The following is an 18,303-nucleotide window of genomic DNA, read 5'->3' as shown; positions in this document are numbered from 1 at the left end:
TTATACACTTTGCAACCAATAAGTGCACTTTTACTTGGCTAAAACAAGATTTTGCCATTCAAATAGATGATCATTGAGGTTAGAAAGACTTTAATAAAGGAAAATTCAGGATTGGATAGGAATCAGGAAGACTGGGGAAAATAAATGGTCATATGAATGAAATAAAGATGGACATGGAAAAGACATGAATGGGAGAGTTTCTGAACCAGACAGAGGACTAAATCTGCTGACTCTATTATGGTGCCTTTGATGATACTATCATTAAGGCCCTGTGTTTTGGTGATACTATCATTAAGGCCCTGTGTTTTGGTGATACTATCATTAAGGCCCTGTGTTTTGGTGATACTATCATTAAGGCCCTGTGTTTTGGTGATACTATCATTATGGCCCTGTGTTTTGGTGATACTATCATTATTGCCCTGTGTTTTTATGATAGTATCATTAGGGCCCTGTGTTTTGATGATACTATCATTGGGGCCCTGTGTTTTAATGATACTATCATTAGAGCCCTGTGTTTTGATGATACTATCATTGGGGCCCTGTGTTTTAATGATACTATCATTAGAGCCCTGTGTTTTGATGATACTATCATTGGGGCCCTGTGTTTTAATGATACTATCATTAGAGCCCTGTGTTTTGATGATACTATCGTTAGGGCCCTGCGTTTTAACTAAACTATAATTTGGGCCCTGTGTTTTAATTAAACTATAATTCGGGCCCTGTGTTTTAATGATAATATCGTTAGGGCCCTGTGTTTTAATTAAACTATAATTCGGGCCCTGTGTTTTAATGATACTATCGTTAGGGCCCTGTGTTTTAATTAAACTATCATTAGGGCCCTGTGTTTTTAATGATACTATCGTTAGGGCCCTGCGTTTTAATGAAACTATAATTCGGGCCCTGTGTTTTAATGATACTATCATTAGGGCCTTGTGTTTTAATGATACTATGGTTAGGGCCTTGTGTTTTAATGATACTATCCCTGTGTTTTAATGATACTATCATTAGGGCCTTGTGTTTTAATGATACTATCATTAGGGCCTTATGTTTTAATGATACTATCATTAGGGCCTTGTGTTTTAATGATACTATCGTTATGGCCTTGTGTTTTAATTATACTATCGTTAGGGCCCTGTGTTTTAATGATACTATCATTAGGGCCCTGTGTTTTAATGATACTATCATTAGGGCCTTGTGTTTTAATGATACTATCATTAGGGCCTTATGTTTTAATGATACTATCATTAGGGCCTTGTGTTTTAATGATACTATCGTTATGGCCTTGTGTTTTAATTATACTATCGTTAGGGCCCTGTGTTTTAATTAAACTATAATTCGGGCCCTGTGTTTTAACTAAACTATAATTTGGGCCCTGTGTTTTAATTAAACTATAATTCGGGCCCTGTGTTTTAATGATACTATCGTTAGGGCCCTGTGTTTTAATTAAACTATAATTCGGGCCCTGTGTTTTAATGATACTATTGTTAGGGCCCTGTGTTTTAATTAAACTATAATTCGGGCCCTGTGTTTTAATGATACTATCGTTAGGGCCCTCTGTTTTAATTAAACTATAATTCGGGCCCTGTGTTTTGATGGTTCTGTCATTAGGGCCCTGCATTTTGATGACACAATAATTAGGGCCCTGTGTTTTGATGGTATAATAATTAGGGCCCTGTGTTTTGCAGTTGTTCATCAAATTGTACCCTCTTCTTGTCAGATGGTCCAGCACTATCCTCAGACAATTGTTAAAAAGACAATTGTTTTTGTTTAATTCCCATTTCTGGATAAAGCTTAAAATACAGGACAAAATCTTGCTATGTAACATTATTGCGAAAAACAGAGGTCCAGTCTTTCATACAGTGCATTGATGAGGAAACAAGGAGAAGGATTAACAGAAAGAAAAGCAGTGTTAGAGTAAGAATATGATGAATGATTGTCTTACTCTCTGATGCATCTGTAAGCAGCTGTTATTTCTAATGGAAGCCTCTTTGTGTGCCAGCGGTTTCTATGGGGGAAAGGTTAGTTACTGTTAGTTGCTACCTAGTTACTGTTACTCTCTCAGACAATCCCTAGGTGGTAGCATTTGAGCTACAGCACCAACAGAACATCTGACACAATTGATATGTGAAATAAACAGAGGCAAAACATAAGAAAACATAGCGAATTGGGCCAGCAACTGAATCCAGCTCACACCATGGTCAGAATGATCACAGCCTCTGGAATAATATCGCATTGTGTTCACACACAAACGTTGCACGTTTTAAGATAAGGAGATAGAGTTTTAAGAATAAAAAAATGCCAAGATTTTAATTTGTGATTGACACAGGCATCATTCATAGTTTTTGGACCAGTGCTATTTTTTCCTTTTCTTCTGAAGTGAAGACAATAAGAAAATAATATAATGGATGCTTATGGAGAAAATCTGTTTTTGACATGCCTTAAATACATGTAGCACTACAGTAAATGCAGACCTGCAATTATAGCACGTACTGTACTATGAAAATCCATGATAGATCCACAAGTAAGTTTGTTGAATTTACAAACGTAGTAGCCTATAGCTATAGACCGAGAGCCAAAGTGGTAGAGACTTAAGTTTTCATTTCACTGTTAACATGTAGATGTCAGTACTTTACTCAAGCAGTAAAAATCTTTAGGTGCCGGTACTCAGCTCTGGTGAACTCCTGCCAAAGTCAACTGTTAACACCTTTGTTTGAAACTGATTGTCTAATCGCTCTATAATTCATAACACGCGCATCATATAATACTTCCCCTATTCACTTTGGCTAAAATGATGAATACTCTTATTTTTCATTGATCTAGGCTCAGAAAGCTCTTGCTCAACTCAGCATGCACAACCACTGGAACCGTATGGGCTTCACAGAAATGAATAGATAAATACTGTACATAGATGAGTATGTAAATGAATCAACTCATATGCTACAGTATGTTTGCTTATAGGAACTTGCCCGATTGCCGTTCTTGGTGTTCCCTTACCATATGAGGGAGCTGGATATTAGCTAAACTGTTAATCAGTGTCTGGCTGAGGCTGGCCAGCTCATGCAGGAGAGATTCATTTTGATGTTCAATCACCTTGTTTTCTTCCTCTATTGACTTCAGATTAGACTCCATTGTGGTAATCTAGGGAATGGGGGGAGAGTGAGAGAAGAAGAAGGTTACCGTAAAGGTAGTGCTTCTTTATCTCTGCTTGTTACAGTGAAGCACACAGGGTGCAGTTCACAGTTCACATAACATGGGCAGCGGCCTACCTCAGACATGCCACAACTCACTGCTGATTGGCTGGCGTGCAGCCATGTCTATGACATCATCACACGGAGAGATGGATGTACCCGCAACAGAGCAACACAGGTGAAGAGCAATGAAGCATGGACACATGATATTCAACACACTGACACTCACTAAAATGTACTGAAAGTCTGTGGGGTGTATTCCAACAAATATGCCATATGCCTCCAATGCACATACAGTACAATTCAGTACCAAAGATGTACTACAAGTTGGAAAACAGACAGTATTTCAAAATGAGATCAAACGTGCATGCAATCTCAAAAAGGCAAACTGTAGGTGAAGATAAATATTGTGAAGCTTCTCTCTTTCCTCTCCTGGAGTGTTTGATACTTCCTTGATACTGATGTGTAGCTTCTGCAACTCACACACACAAATAGTTCTTTAGGAAGTAACCCTTCCATACAAGCTGTGAAAGCTGCTGCTCTTGTTCCTGCTAGTGGGGACAGGGTGCTTCCCTTTATTGGCTGTGAGTGACTATGCTCTCTGTTTGGCAAGCAGGCACTCACAGACGTATAGTGCTTTGTAATTAGGAATCCACCACTTTGTTACACTGCATTCTCCCAGATGTGAGATATACTGGGATTTATCTCGATGATGGTAGATCATGTATGAAAATTGGACAGCTTTTTCTAAACTGGAGTAACTTTTCTGGTAACCTTTTTAGCAGAGGGTAGATTCATTTAGGTGTATGCTGTACAACAATGAAATACACACTCCATTGTAGTACACGTTACCATTATATAATTGCTGACAATAGATGGGCCACAATGGGTAGAAACTGAAAGGTAAGCATGAAATGAGTCAAATCTTCAAGTAAACAGATGGCATAGAACTACTGACTTACCTGTGTTCTAAGTTTGATCATATCTGCTTCCACTTGTGAATTTGATTCACTTAAATCTTTGATTTCTTCATCCAGCTGTTTAATTTCTTCCTCATTTTCGATTCCTTAAAAATATTATACAGTGAACAATTATTAGACACCTGCCACCCACCCCGAGCCCAACTACATATATCAAATGATGTGTCAGTGGTGGGTGAATGAGATGTGTGATAGAGGCAGAGGGATGGTCTCTTATACACTAACTGTCACTGGCTAGTTTGCTAGCTCAAAGGCTGTATGGCAATCCTGTACCCTTTAATTCAGATTGGGGTTCCACTCAGTAGCTCATTACGCATACACACTCCTGATTGGTTCTTTATGTCAGATTAGGATTCTACTCAGTGGCTCAATACCTAGTGGTTAGAGCGTTGGCCAGTTACCGAAAGGTTGCTAGATCGAATCACCGAGCTGACAAGGTAAAAATCTGTCCTTCTGCCCCTGAACAAGGCAGTAAACCCACTGTTCCTAGGCCGCCATTGTAAATAAGAATTTGTTCTTAACTGACTTGCCTAGTTAAATAAAGGTAAAATTAAAATTAAAATTACCCAATCCTGACTTGCTCTTTATGTCAGATTTGGATTCTACTCAGGAGCTCATTGCGTGTACCGACTCCTGATTGGCTCTTTATGTCAGATTGGGATTCTACTCAGAAGCTCATTACGCATACACACTCCTGATTGGCTCTTTATATCAAATTGGGATTCGACTCAGTAGATCATTACACACACACACTCCTGGTTGGCCCTGTATGTCAGATTGGGATTTCACTCAGTAGCTCATTACGCATACACACTCCTGATTGGCTCCATTGTGTGAGTGAGCAGTGACAGTCATTACCGTTGCTGGTGCGCTGTTTTATCGTTAGCATTTCAGACAGTCCAGACAGTCTGGCTTTCTTCATGGCAGAGGTGGCACGCGGACAGCCCGACAAACTTGGGGAAAATATTAGAAATATTAGACATTTTTAGACATACATACAAATAGTGCATATTTTATTTAAACACACACAAAACCTGACTGGATGAGTGAAGCATTGGCTCCACTAGCTTTCACAGATCCCGTCAGATCAGTGATTACTTCAAGGAAGGGAGAAAGAGAGGATGATCAAATATTGATGCAGGACCCAGACCCACCTCCGATGTGTGAGGAAGCTCCCACTGACGTGACCCGAGCCATCACAGCCCGGGGTGGGACAGGACATGCCATCTGTCTTCCCAGCCTTCCATGTGAACTGGGAGCCATTCATGTAACCGTCCTTCTGCCGCTTGGCCGCTAGGGGGCAGCCTGATGCACTGCGGTGAGATGCATACTTCCCTGTCACATGACCCTGACCGCCACAGCCCGGGACCGGACACCTGTGAAGGGCGTAGGGATGGTCTAGTTATTCTAATAACCAGGGTCAAGAGTTTTTTACTGACAAGGACCCAGAAGTTTTCCTGCTCAGGATGCATTGTCAGGAAGAATTGTGTTATTCATGACATAGTTATTACTATGACATAAGGTCTATATAATGTAAAGTTGGACCACATATAGCTTCATGGGTGCTTGAGTTGAGGAAATATCATTTCGTTTCAGTGAATGCAGTATGACTTTGTTTGTCTTTTGAGTTACAGTGTGCAGAATGGGAGAGGATACGGTATCAGTAATCACTCTGACTTAAATATAAATAAAAACACCTTCAATCTGGTCTGATCTGGTCTAATCTGTCCCTTTGGCAGTTTATCACACTGACACAGACTACAGTCAGTCAACGTTAAATCAGCACTTGGCACTATGGCTAATCAGATGCAGTGAAGCTGAAAATGTTTCAACACAGAATATTCCCCCAGTGGATTATTGTTACAACTCCCCTTGGTTTTATTAAACTATCAATCAGGCGTATTATATTTCCAGAAACAGTCACAATCTCTTTCTGAAAATGGTCCAAACCCCCACACACAGTTGACTCTAAGTCCAGTAACTTTTCTCCTCCAGCCAATGCTTATTTGGAGCAGTTTTTTGTTGTTGATGTTATTAGGATCCCCATTAACCGACGGCAGTGGTGACAGCTAGTCTCACTGGGGTCCGACATGCAACTAAAAAGACATTACAGACAAAATACTTCACAATTTACATACATTGAAAACCTAACATGTAGTGTGCATGTGTGTCCATCTATCAGTTACATGTACATGTCAGTATATATAGTACACACAACAAGCAGGTCAGATAGGGGAGAGGCATTGTGCCGTGAGGTGTTGCTTTATTTGTTTTTTGAAACCAGGTTTGCTGTTCACTTGCGCTATATAAGATGGAAGGGAGTTCCATGCAATCATGGCTTTTAGTGAAGACAGATGTGTGGGAAAGCGACCCTGCCTCAGTTGGCTTGGCTGACCGTGGGAGATAGATAGACAGACAGACAGGCAGACAGACAGGCCAGGGTGTTGGTTTTCTCTCAGCACCACTGAGAAATCGATGAGAGAGCAGCCAGAAAAGCTAATTAGAGAGAAACCAGATCAATCTCTGTCTCTCTCTCCAGCTAACTATCTCTGTATATTTTTGTGAAGCCACAACATAAGATCCCTACATAGGACAACCCTCATTTTCAAACCACTGGGGGTTGCCTGTCTCTGTTTCAATCTAAAAAGAACAGTGAGAGTTGGTTAAGGGCATCTAGAAATTGGGTGATAGCTGTAGTTCCCTGAGTCTTTGAGAGGGGTTTGGCAGGCTAACTCTACCTGATGGGCTCCTGGTCCTCCTTGTCCTCTTTACTGTGTGATATCTTCATTCCACTCTTCCTGGCCCGCGGACACCCTGATAGACTGCAGAGGAAAGACAACCATATCAATTGCAAATATTATTAATACAGAGAACTTCCTCTGAACCAGCCTGAGAGGTGTGTGTGCTGTCCACTGCCATTGTGAATAACTAGAAGTGTGTGTGTGTGTTTGTGTTTATTTTACCTTCTGTGTGATGCGTAGTTGCCAGTATTATGCCCAGAACCATCGCACCCCGGTGTCGGGCACCTGGGACAGAAAACACAGCGAATCAGGGCCTACAGCAACCAACAGGGCTTAAGGGACACAGTCAAAAACACACTCATTCTGTACCGTTACATCTATAATGTATTTCGCTGTATCAGTCAGTAGAGTGTACTCCAATTACGGGAAGGTTAATACCAGTTGAGTCTATGGGGGCGCTATTTCATTATTGGATAAAAAAACGTGCCCGTTTTAAGCGCAATATTTTGTCACGAAAAGATGCTAGACTATGCATATAATTGACAGCCTTGGAAAGAAAACAGTCTGACGTTTCCAAAACTGCAAATATATTATCTGTGAGTGCCACAGAACTCATGCTACAGGCGAAACCAAGATGAAACTTCAAACAGGAAATGAGCAGAATTTCTGAGGCTCTGTTTTCCATTGTCTCCTTATATGGCTGTGAATGCACCAGGAACGAGCCTGCCCTTTCTGTCGTTTCTTCAAGATGTCTGCAGCATTGTGACGTATTTGTAGGCATATCATTGGAAGATTGGCCATAAGAGACTACATTTTCCAGGGGTCCGCCCGGTGTCCTTAGTCTAAATTGGTGGGTAATCTTCAGCTGCGGGCAGAAAGCACACTTCCACTAACGATATATCATCGAAGAGATACAGTGCCTTGCGAAAGTATTCGGCCCCCTTGAACTTTGCGACCTTTTGCCACATTTCAGGCTTCAAACATAAAGATATAAAACTGTATTTTTTTGTGAAGAATCAACAACAAGTGGGACACAATCATGAAGTGGAACGACATTTATTGGATATTTCAAACTTTTTTAACAAATCAAAAACTGAAAAATTGGGCGTGCAAAATTATTCAGCCCCCTTAAATTAATACTTTGTAGCGCCACCTTTTGCTGCGATTACAGCTGTAAGTCGCTTGGGGTATGTCTCTATCAGTTTTGCACATCGAGAGACTGAAATTTTTTCCCATTCCTCCTTGCAAAACAGCTCGAGCTCAGTGAGGTTGGATGGAGAGCATTTGTGAACAGCAGTTTTCAGTTCTTTCCACAGATTCTCGATTGGATTCAGGTCTGGACTTTGACTTGGCCATTCTAACACCTGGATATGTTTATTTTTGAACCATTCCATTGTAGATTTTGCTTTATGTTTTGGATCATTGTCTTGTTGGAAGACAAATCTCCGTCCCAGTCTCAGGTCTTTTGCAGACTCCATCAGGTTTTCTTCCAGAATGGTCCTGTATTTGGCTCCATCCATCTTCCCATCAATTTTAACCATCTTCCCTGTCCCTGCTGAAGAAAAGCAGGCCCAAACCATGATGCTGCCACCACCATGTTTGACAGTGGGGATGGTGTGTTCAGCTGTGTTGCTTTTACGCCAAACATAACGTTTTGCATTGTTGCCAAAAAGTTCAATTTTGGTTTCATCTGACCAGAGCACCTTCTTCCACATGTTTGGTGTGTCTCCCAGGTGGCTTGTGGCAAACTTTAAACGACACTTTTTATGGATATCTTTAAGAAATTGCTTTCTTCTTGCCACTCTTCCATAAAGGCCAGATTTGTGCAATATACGACTGATTGTTGTCCTATGGACAGAGTCTCCCACCTCAGCTGTAGATCTCTGCAGTTCATCCAGAGTGATCATGGGCCTCTTGGCTGCATCTCTGATCAGTCTTCTCCTTGTATGAGCTGAAAGTTTAGAGGGACGGCCAGGTCTTGGTAGATTTGCAGTGGTCTGATACTTCTTCCAATTCAATATTATCGCTTGCACAGTGCTCCTTGGGATGTTTAAAGCTTGGGAAATCTTTTTGTATCCAAATCCGGCTTTAAACTTCTTCACAACAGTATCTCGGACCTGCCTGGTGTGTTCCTTGTTCTTCATGATGCTCTCTGTGCTTTTAAGGGAAAACAAAAAAAGGAAAATGTACTTAAATATATACTATATATAGGGTATTGGAAATGATGCAGACAATTACATTGATAGAACCTACGATATATCTGCTGTCATGACATTGACCTCTTTGGGTTTAGCAAGCCCTATCCCCCTCTCCCTGCCTCCACCTTTCCTCCTTCAACTAGGTTGCTGTGGTCAGAGAGACGTCATAAATTCCTGAGGATCTCCTCATGGACACAGTATAGAGAGAGTAGATTTTCATGAAGAACAAAGGAAATCCTTCCACCTCACAGAACTTGAGGTACGAACAAATTTCATGTTCCGGAGAAAGTATAAAAGATCGGTGAATAATCCAGCTACGAACTGGTCCGTTTGTCACAACTTGGGGAAGCTCATGGGAGACGGTGTGGCCACATTACCATAACGCTGTTTATATAATAGCCTCAGATATGAGGTTTACATCTAATTGTTGTATAAGATGAATGAGTGAGTATGATACTGTTTGTATAATTGTGTAATATGATTTTGGACTGTTTAATGAAGAAAAATACAATTCCCTTTTGATTTGAACTAAATCAGAGGACCGCCCCTGAGCCCAGTTAGGGTCAGACATCCTGGGACAGCAATTTTCGATAATTCCGAATAAAACCCCCACTCGGGTTTTCGATCAACAGACCGAGCTTACCTCAATTACGAGATGGCTAAAGGTTGCAGACCATGTTTTTCTCCATTAGGAGGACAAAGGTTGTAGACCATTGCTGAATCTTTTAACCATACCACGTGGATAAACTCTTAGACTATCGATACCGACAGAATAAGAACAAGTCTTTGATGTTAATTACTAGTCTGCAGCTGGGAATTCGGTATCATTGAACGCGAAGAACGACAACTGCCAAAACATCCATTCTATAACGAAACGACTGAATGTCACTCTGAACTACCCACTATAACCACGACAGAGAGAGAGAGGGAGAGATGGACAATTCTACAAAGCGTAAATATATATATTGATTGCAATTGTTCCCGAATGAGTGAGTGTTCATGTGTAAAGGATTAGCATTTCAATTGTTATAATTATCACTCTGTAGTGACTTCTTAGTCGACCCCCACTTCCCCTTTTGTCTATCAAGCCGCCATGCCGGTTTAGCCCACTAGGGCACATTCTCCTATCATTTCATATAACCACATTTACCTTGTTTGTTTGTTTGTTTATGCATTTCTGTGAATTACTTAACTAGTAATAAAAAAATGATTTAAGACAATTGATGTATGGATGACTCATACTGAAGACTGGGTTCGTGCAGATAACCAACAATTTACGACGTTCGGAATGAGACTAATGTGAGGTAAAGTAAATAATTCATTAATTCGAAGACTAATTGATCAGATAAAATATCTGAAAAGTTATTTTAGGAAATTATAACTTTGTAATCTGAATATTTTTCCTTGGTGCCCCGACTTCCTAGTAATTACGGTTACATGATTAATCAGTCTAATCGGGTAATAACTAATTACAGAGAATCTTTGATAAAAACTATCAGTCTTCAGTTAACTATAGTAAAGACACGACACTGCACTATTAAAGCTGATATACCCCATAAATAAAACATACATATTAATAACAGTCAGTAGAGTGTTTTTGCTTTGTCTGAGGAACTAAAACCAAGTTCTGAATTCAGGAATTGGGAATTCTACTTTTTTCACAATATATCAATAAAAGAAGAAACAAAAATAAAAATGAAACATCTCACGCCTTACTTGAGCTCTTGTGAGTTGGTAGCCATCATACTTCGAATGCTTTTGTCAGCTAAAGGACAGCCAGAGAGACTGGAAGAAATACCATGACAACGTTAGTGAGGCAAAGAAGAGAGAGGGCCCAACACTGAAACATAAAGACACAGACAAACATGCACAGTACACACTGTACACACACTTACACACAAACACACACGTTGACAAGACTGGAATTGCAAGAAAGCCATGATGCAAGTGCAGGGGGGACTATGGGTCAGTAAATAAACGTGTTAACCCCTCTAAATAACTGCCTTCAGAAATAGCCTGTGTAGAACATAAATGTTTTGTTGACATGATCTGTAAGTTCATTGATTACATTCCTTGACATGATTGGGTATCTGGTAGGCCTATGTTTACCATGATGATACACATCACTTAGACACTATGTTGACTCAAAGGGTTAACTGTAATCATACTTAAGAGAAAACATAGAGATGTGCATTCTGTCTGCAGTAGTCCGAGAGCATAGTCGAGGTAAGTCACTCGACCACTGCCCTCACGCCCAGATGTTGGGCATCTGTCACCAGAGGAATAGACAGAATGAAACCAAAACTAGAGGAACATAAAATAAATAGGTTTGTTTATCCCTTTTATTGTTGGCTGATTTGTTTTTCATTGTTTCCAGTTTAGCTTGACTGTCTGCAAAAATGGTTTGGACTGTTCTGGACCCATTCTAGAGCGCAGCTGCAACATGATGAGGTCATCATGTTTTATTACGTTAAACCATCAACATAAGAGAATGATAAGAAACCAGCAAAACACTGGCTGAAGAGCTGTGGATCAAATGAAAAGCTGACTGAAAAGTACGTGGCAAAATGTAGCATGCCATTAGCATGCCATACGCACGCACACACACACACACACACACACACACACACACACACACACACAAACTGTACAGGTCAGTCTTACGTTATCAGGTCCTTCTTGCTCTCTTTGCACTGGGCGTACTTGGGCTTGGTGCTGTGCATGGTGACATCATCAGAGTAACCTCGCTGCTCCAGCAGCTCCTGGAACGGGTCCAGGTCATTTGTCTAGAGAAAGAGAGGGATGGAGGAGAGAGAAGGGGTATATGAGAGAGAAGGACGGTGAGAAAGATGGGAAATGAGAGAGATTGGGATGAGAGGGTGAATAAGAGAGAGGGATGAGCGAGAAAAGAGGAGAGAGAGGGATGGGGGAGAGTGAAAGAGAGATACACACAGTCAAATAGATGGTGAGGACGGAGGGGGACTTGTTGTTCCAGTTTACACAGGATGGAGCTAGCATGCCATGATTTTTTACACATTCAAAGGTGTTTATTTTTGTCTTTTCAAACCGACCCCATTTAAAAGGAAACAAGAACTCATTATGATCAGGTGAGGTCAATAAGTGGGTGCGGCCAACACACCTGAACACAAAGTTTTGTTGATGCTGAGAATGGAATTCTCTGAACGTTACTAAAGTTTTCTTGTGTTTTTTATGGAAATGTATCTTAATGTTCTCAGGAACAATTTGAGAACATGACTTTAAATATAACCATGAGGAAACCTGTAGGAAACGTTATGCTGTTCCTTAACGTTCTCTGAACAACTTGAGAACATTCCCAATGTCAAACCAGTTGGAGAACGTTCTTAGATCATTACCAAAATGTTATGTAACCAGGTTTGAACTTTAAGAAAATGTTCTGTTAAAGTCATGAAAGTAAAGTTTTTTTCTCAAGTTACTTAAATGTGCTGAGAATGTTCCATAGCTAAGCAAATATCCTGCACCATTCTCAAAAATGTGTGGAAGGTTGTATGCTAAATAACCATAAGACAACCACTCTCCCACCAAGCTTTAAGAAACATATTGTTTCCAGAACATTATCTGCTAGCTGGGTATGGATTGAAACTGACAGCTCTGACAGAGCAAGTACTGTAGGAGACAAAGGGCATGGGAGGCATTGCCCATCGGGCTGCCAGTGGCTGCCAGCACCAGTTTCAAGCTGTTTCTGGGCTGCCAGCAGGGTAGAAGAGGAGCACAAGGTAAAGGGTGTCCCCTATCATTTACATGTTTGTTTTACTATCCTTGTGGTGACCAAACAATTGACTCCCATTCAAAATCCTATTTTCCCTAACCCCTAACCCTATCCGTTAACCTTAATCCTACACCTAACCTTAACCCTAAACCTTTTACCCTAAACCTAAACCTAACCCCTAACCCTATCCGTTAACCTTAATCCTACACCTAACCTTAACCCCAAACCCTTTACCCTAAACCTAAACCTAACCCATAACCCTATCCGTTAACCTTAATCCTACACCTAACCTTAACCCCAAACCCTTTACCCTAAACCTAAACCTAACCCCTAACCCTATCCGTTAACCTTAATCCTACACCTAACCTTAACCCCAAACCCTTTACCCTAAACCTAAACCTAACCCCTAACCCTATCCGTTAACCTTAATCCTACACCTAACCTTAACCCCAAACCCTTTACCCTAAACCTAAACCTAACTCCTAACCCTAAACCTAACCCTAATTGTAACCCTATCCCCAATTGTAACCATAACCCTAATCCTCATCCCTAAAACTAAAATAGCCTTTGTCCTAGTGGGGACTGGCGAATTGTCCTTGTTTTACTCTCCATATGAGGACTTCTGGTCTCCACAAGGATTATAAAACCCCTAGAACACACATAAACTAAAGTTATTACTCAGACCATCAGAGGGTGGATTATCAGCCTCTCTCACACACACACACACACACACACACACACACACACACACACACACACACACACACACACACACACACACACACACACACACACACACACACACACACACACACACACACACAGAGAGAGAGAGCAAGAGAGAGACTGAGAGAGAGAGGGAGGGAGAGAGAGAGAGAGCGGGAGAGAGAGAGAGAGCGAGAGACAGAACGTGAGAGAGAAAGAGTCAGAGCTGCCCTGGTGTTCTCTGAGCTTTAGAAGCAGCTTTCTTTAAAACACAATGGCACTTTCTATCTCAATTTGTATGCAAATGAGGTGCATGCCTGGCTGGGTGGCCGGCTGGTGGCTGAGGAGGCTCTGCCATGCCGTCAATCTGGGTTTTGGAGAGACACAGCACTCAGGAAGTAGTCATGTTATCCATACCTATATGTACATAACTAACTCAATTACCTCATTCCCCTAAACATCGTCTCAGTACTGATACCCCGTGTATATAGCCAAGTTATTGTTATTCATTGTGCATTTATTCCTCGTGTAATTTTTTTATTTTTTATTCTGCATTGCTGGGTAAGGCCCATAAGTAAGCATTTTACTATTAGTCTACATCTGTTGTTTATGAAGCATGTGACAAATTTAATTTGATTTGAATAATACCGTTGACAACCATCACTGCACCAAGGGATCATAGAAGTGCCTAAGCCAATTTGTTCATGAGTTTTGCAAATCAACAGAAGAGTCTCTGACTGAGGAGACTGGAAATGCGGTTGTGTAATTAATGCAGCCTTTGAGGGTTGATTGAGTAAATAACTTCTTATCACAACAGACTGGAAACGTCAGGGCTATCTTGACAAGAAATCCTGGAGTCTACTCAGTGCTGCATATTTCTGGATTGAAGCTATCTATTTGCAGGACAATTTGCAGGATTATATGAGGAAAACCTCATAGTAATATTCTCTTTGTTGTGCTGCAGTAGGCTTCACTATGTTGTGCTTCTCAGTTTAACTGTGCCTATTGCCCTCAGCACAATGGAATCAGAATTAGGGAGCTGGCTGAGCGTTCTAATGCAGTACTTAACAGATACACTAGATGGCACTCTCGTGAAGTCCCAGATGGCTAGTGTCTGGCTGCAGACGGGCTTTGTCTACAGTGCAGGCTGCCGGGTAAATCCTCTATTTTCCTGTGTGTACAGTAATGCCCCTAAAGACACAGGCAAATATATCTAGCAAAAAATTGAAAATTGTTAGTTCCTCTACATTGCAAAAACGGGCACACATACACACACGCAGGCAGGCACACACGCAGGCACGCTAACGTGCACACACACACACACACACACACACACACACACACACACACACACACACACACACACACATACACACACACAAAAGTGCGTCATCTATAGTTTGCAAGGGGATCAACTCTTACAAGAGTACCAAGTAGATTTTGTGATTCAATGAGTAGCTGTTGTCTTACTAGGGCAATTTAATTTAAGTGCTGTCTTTTACCTACTAGCCTACAGTAGTTCATCATTGCTGTTTGAACTGTCTGATTGCTCAGCACTTGTCATTGTGGACTTAGTTTCACGCTAGTTTCAGGCCTATTTCTGTAACAGTCTTGCTCATTTGTGGGCGTGTTGTATTATAAGGAGTGTTTTCTCCACCTCTGCCAGGAAATCATCAATCAGTGCTGGGAGGTGTGTCTTTCACCTCTGCTAGGCATTTAGTGGTAGTACTTCAGTCTCCCCTGTGTTTTCAGCCGCAGGTGTAAGCAGAGGTTTTGTCACCAAATCAAATGCCGTTGCCGAAACAAAGATGTTCTGCCAAGTTGTTCTAAGTAGTTATATGAGGAAGGAAAGAGAGGAAGGCTCCACTAGACTCTCTCACTTGAATTCTGATGATCTCATTTTGCTCTTTTGTAGCTTTGGAAAGTATCTGTGTGTTTCCCATCCTAGTTTGCGCCTCTCCCTGTAGGTTTTACAGATGTTCTCCACCCTGTGGCTGCAACCCTTCTAATTTAGTGTACCTTGTGCACACAACCCATGTGTGATTCCTAATCTCTGCAGCGTTTGGAACTGCCTGTTGCCTGTCAGCCTGTTGCCCCTCAGTCCCTACACCTTTTGGCCCTGACAGAGACATGGATTTCCCCAGAGAACACTGCTACTCCAGCTGCTATCGCGTCATCTGGCTATCTTATAGTCCGAGAGCATCTGTTCTTTGCAGTGGTAGCACAGTTCTACTCATTTCTCCTAAGTGGAGATTTTCTATTTTCTCCCTCTCTCACCTGTCTATCTCTTCATTTGAATTCCATGCTCTTACTGTCACTTGTCCACTCAAGCTTAACAATGTTGTCATCTATCGCCCACCAGGTGCCCTTGGAGAGTTTCTTAATGAGCTTGACACCTTGATAAGCTAATTTCCCGATGATGGCTCACCACTCATCGTACTGGGCGACTTTAAACTCCCGACGCCTGACTTCAATTCATTTATTTCCACCTCTTCTTTCCACTCCTTTCTTCTTTTGACCTCACCCTTTCCCAGTCCCCTCCCACTCACAATATAGGCAATACACTTGACCTCACCCTTTCCCAGTCCCCTCCCACTCAAAATATAGGCAATACACTTGACCTCACCCTTTCCCAGTCCCCTCCCACTCACAATATAGGCAATACACTTGACCTCACCCTTTCCCAGTCCCCTCCCACTCACAATATAGGCAATACACTTGACCTCACCCTTTCCCAGTCCCCTCCCACTCACAATATAGGCAATACACTTGACCTCACCCTTTCCCAGTCCCCTCCCACTCACAATATAGGCAATACACTTGACCTCATCTTCACTAGAGGCTGTTCACCTACTAGTGTCACTGCAACCCCCTCCATGTCTCTGATCACTACTTTGTTTCCTTTTCCCTACATTTTTCCTCAAATCCTACCCACTTAGCCCCCACCCAGATGGTCATGTGCTGCCACAATCTTCACTCTCTCTCTCTCTCTCTCTCTCTCTCTCTCTCTTCTATCCTATCCTCTCTTCCTGCTAAATCCTTCTCCCTCCTGACTCTGCCTCTTCCATTTTCTCCTCCCTCCTTAACTTTTTATGGCTGCAGGGGCAGTATTGAGTAGCTTGGATGAAAGGTGCCCACATCAAACGGCCTGCTCCTCAGTCATAGTTGCTAATATTTGCATATTATTATTCGTATTGGATAGAAAACACTCTGAAGTTTATAAAACTGTTTGAATTATGTCTGTGAGTATAACAGAACTCATATAGCAGGCAAAAACCTGAGAAATTCCACATCCTGTTTTTTTTTCTGGAGGTGGCAGATTTTCAACCAAGGTCTCATTGAAACTACAGCGAGATATGGATGAGTTTTCACTTCCTACGCCTTCCACTAGATGTCAGCAGTCAATAGAACTTTGTCTGATGACTCTAATGTGAAGGGTTGTCGAATGAGACAGGAAATAGTCACCACAGCCATGAGTGGACCATGCTTTCACCAGGCGCATTCACAGATGAAGGACTTGCGTTCCATCGCTCATCTGAAGTAATTCCAATTCTCCGGTTGGAACGTTATTCAAGATATATGTAAACAACATTCTAAAGATTGATTCAGTACATCGTTTGACATGTTTCTACTGACTGTTACGGAACTTTTGGACATTTCGTTACGTTATAGTGGATGCACTTTGTGACTTTGGAATTGTTTACCAAACGCGCTAACCAAAGTAGCTAATTGGACATAAATAACGGACATTTTTGAACAAATCAAGCATTTATTGTGGACCTAGGATTTCTAGGACTGCATTTTGATGTAGTTCGTCAAAGGTAAGGAAACATTTATCATGTATTTTCTGGTTTCTGTTGACTCCAACATGGAGGCTAATTTGTCTACTGTTCTGAGCGCCGTCTCAGATTATTGCATGGGTTGCTTTTTTCCGTAAACCTTTTTTGAAATCTGACACATCAGTTGCATTAAGGAGAGGTATATCTATAATTCCATGTGTATAACTTGTATTAACATCTACATTTATGATGAGTATTTCTGTTGAAACTATATGGCTTTACAAAATCACTTGATGTTTTTAGAACTGGTGAATCTAACGTGCCAATGTAAACTCAGATTCTTTGATATAATTATTAACTTTATCAAACAAAACATGCATGTATTGTGTAACATGAAGTCCTATGAGTGTCATCTGATGAAGATAGTTCAAGGTTAGTGATTAATTTTATCTTTATTCCTGGTTTTTGTGAATGCTATATTTTGCTGGAAAATGGCTGTGCTTATTGTGGTTTGGTGGAGACCTAACATAATCGTTTGTAGTGCTTTCGCTGAAAAGCCTATTTGAAATGGGACACTATGGAGGGATTAACAACGCGAATAGCTTTAAAATTATATAAGACACATGTATGTTTTAGGAATTGTAATTATGAGATTTCTGTGGTTTGAATTTGGCGCCCTCTATTTTCACTGGTAGTTGTCATATCGATCCCGATATCGGGATTGCAGCCATAACAGGTTAATCCTCCACCTCCTCCACCTCCTCCCTCTTGAAAAAAACTGACTACTGAGTCCACTGTTCCCACTCACACAGAACTACCCCTATGCCTTGACCCCTTTCTCCCCTCTCTCTCCAGATGGAATCCTGTGACTAGTGATGTCCAGCTGCCTGTCAACCTTCCCACTCAACCCCATCTCCTCCTCCCTTCTCCAAACCATCTCTGGAGACCTCCAATTCCTTACTTC

At 41.3% G+C, this 18,303-nt stretch overlaps 1 protein-coding gene across 10 annotated transcripts in view; it reads right to left on the bottom strand.

The window, feature by feature from the left end:
• Positions 1-18,303, bottom strand: part of LOC110498066 (myelin transcription factor 1-like protein) — a 164,566-nt gene that overhangs the window by 2,960 nt on the left and 143,303 nt on the right. For 5 of the 10 annotated variants that reach the window (XM_090211462.1, XM_036955008.2, XM_036955000.2 and 2 more), the window contains 9 exons: positions 11,772-11,893; positions 10,824-10,892; positions 7,132-7,194; positions 6,907-6,990; positions 5,323-5,544; positions 5,027-5,121; positions 4,151-4,254; positions 2,995-3,138; positions 1,943-2,005 (listed from right to left, as the gene is read on the bottom strand). In XM_090211462.1, the coding sequence (XP_090067588.1) occupies positions 1,943-2,005; positions 2,995-3,138; positions 4,151-4,254; positions 5,027-5,121; positions 5,323-5,544; positions 6,907-6,990; positions 7,132-7,194; positions 10,824-10,892; positions 11,772-11,893 (966 nt within the window). The remainder of the gene's footprint in view (positions 1-1,942; positions 2,006-2,994; positions 3,139-4,150; positions 4,255-5,026; positions 5,122-5,322; positions 5,545-6,906; positions 6,991-7,131; positions 7,195-10,823; positions 10,893-11,771; positions 11,894-18,303) is intronic. The other 5 variants (XM_090211464.1, XM_090211458.1, XM_090211460.1 and 2 more) reach the window with 4 other exon arrangements.

This window comes from Oncorhynchus mykiss, chromosome 19 (assembly GCF_057628025.1).
Source record: "Oncorhynchus mykiss isolate SJ-2025 chromosome 19, ASM5762802v1, whole genome shotgun sequence".
In the NCBI taxonomy this organism is placed as follows: Eukaryota; Metazoa; Chordata; class Actinopteri; order Salmoniformes; family Salmonidae; genus Oncorhynchus; species Oncorhynchus mykiss.
The sequence above is the reverse complement of the archived record's forward strand: the minus strand, read 5'-3'. Positions and strand labels throughout refer to the sequence as shown.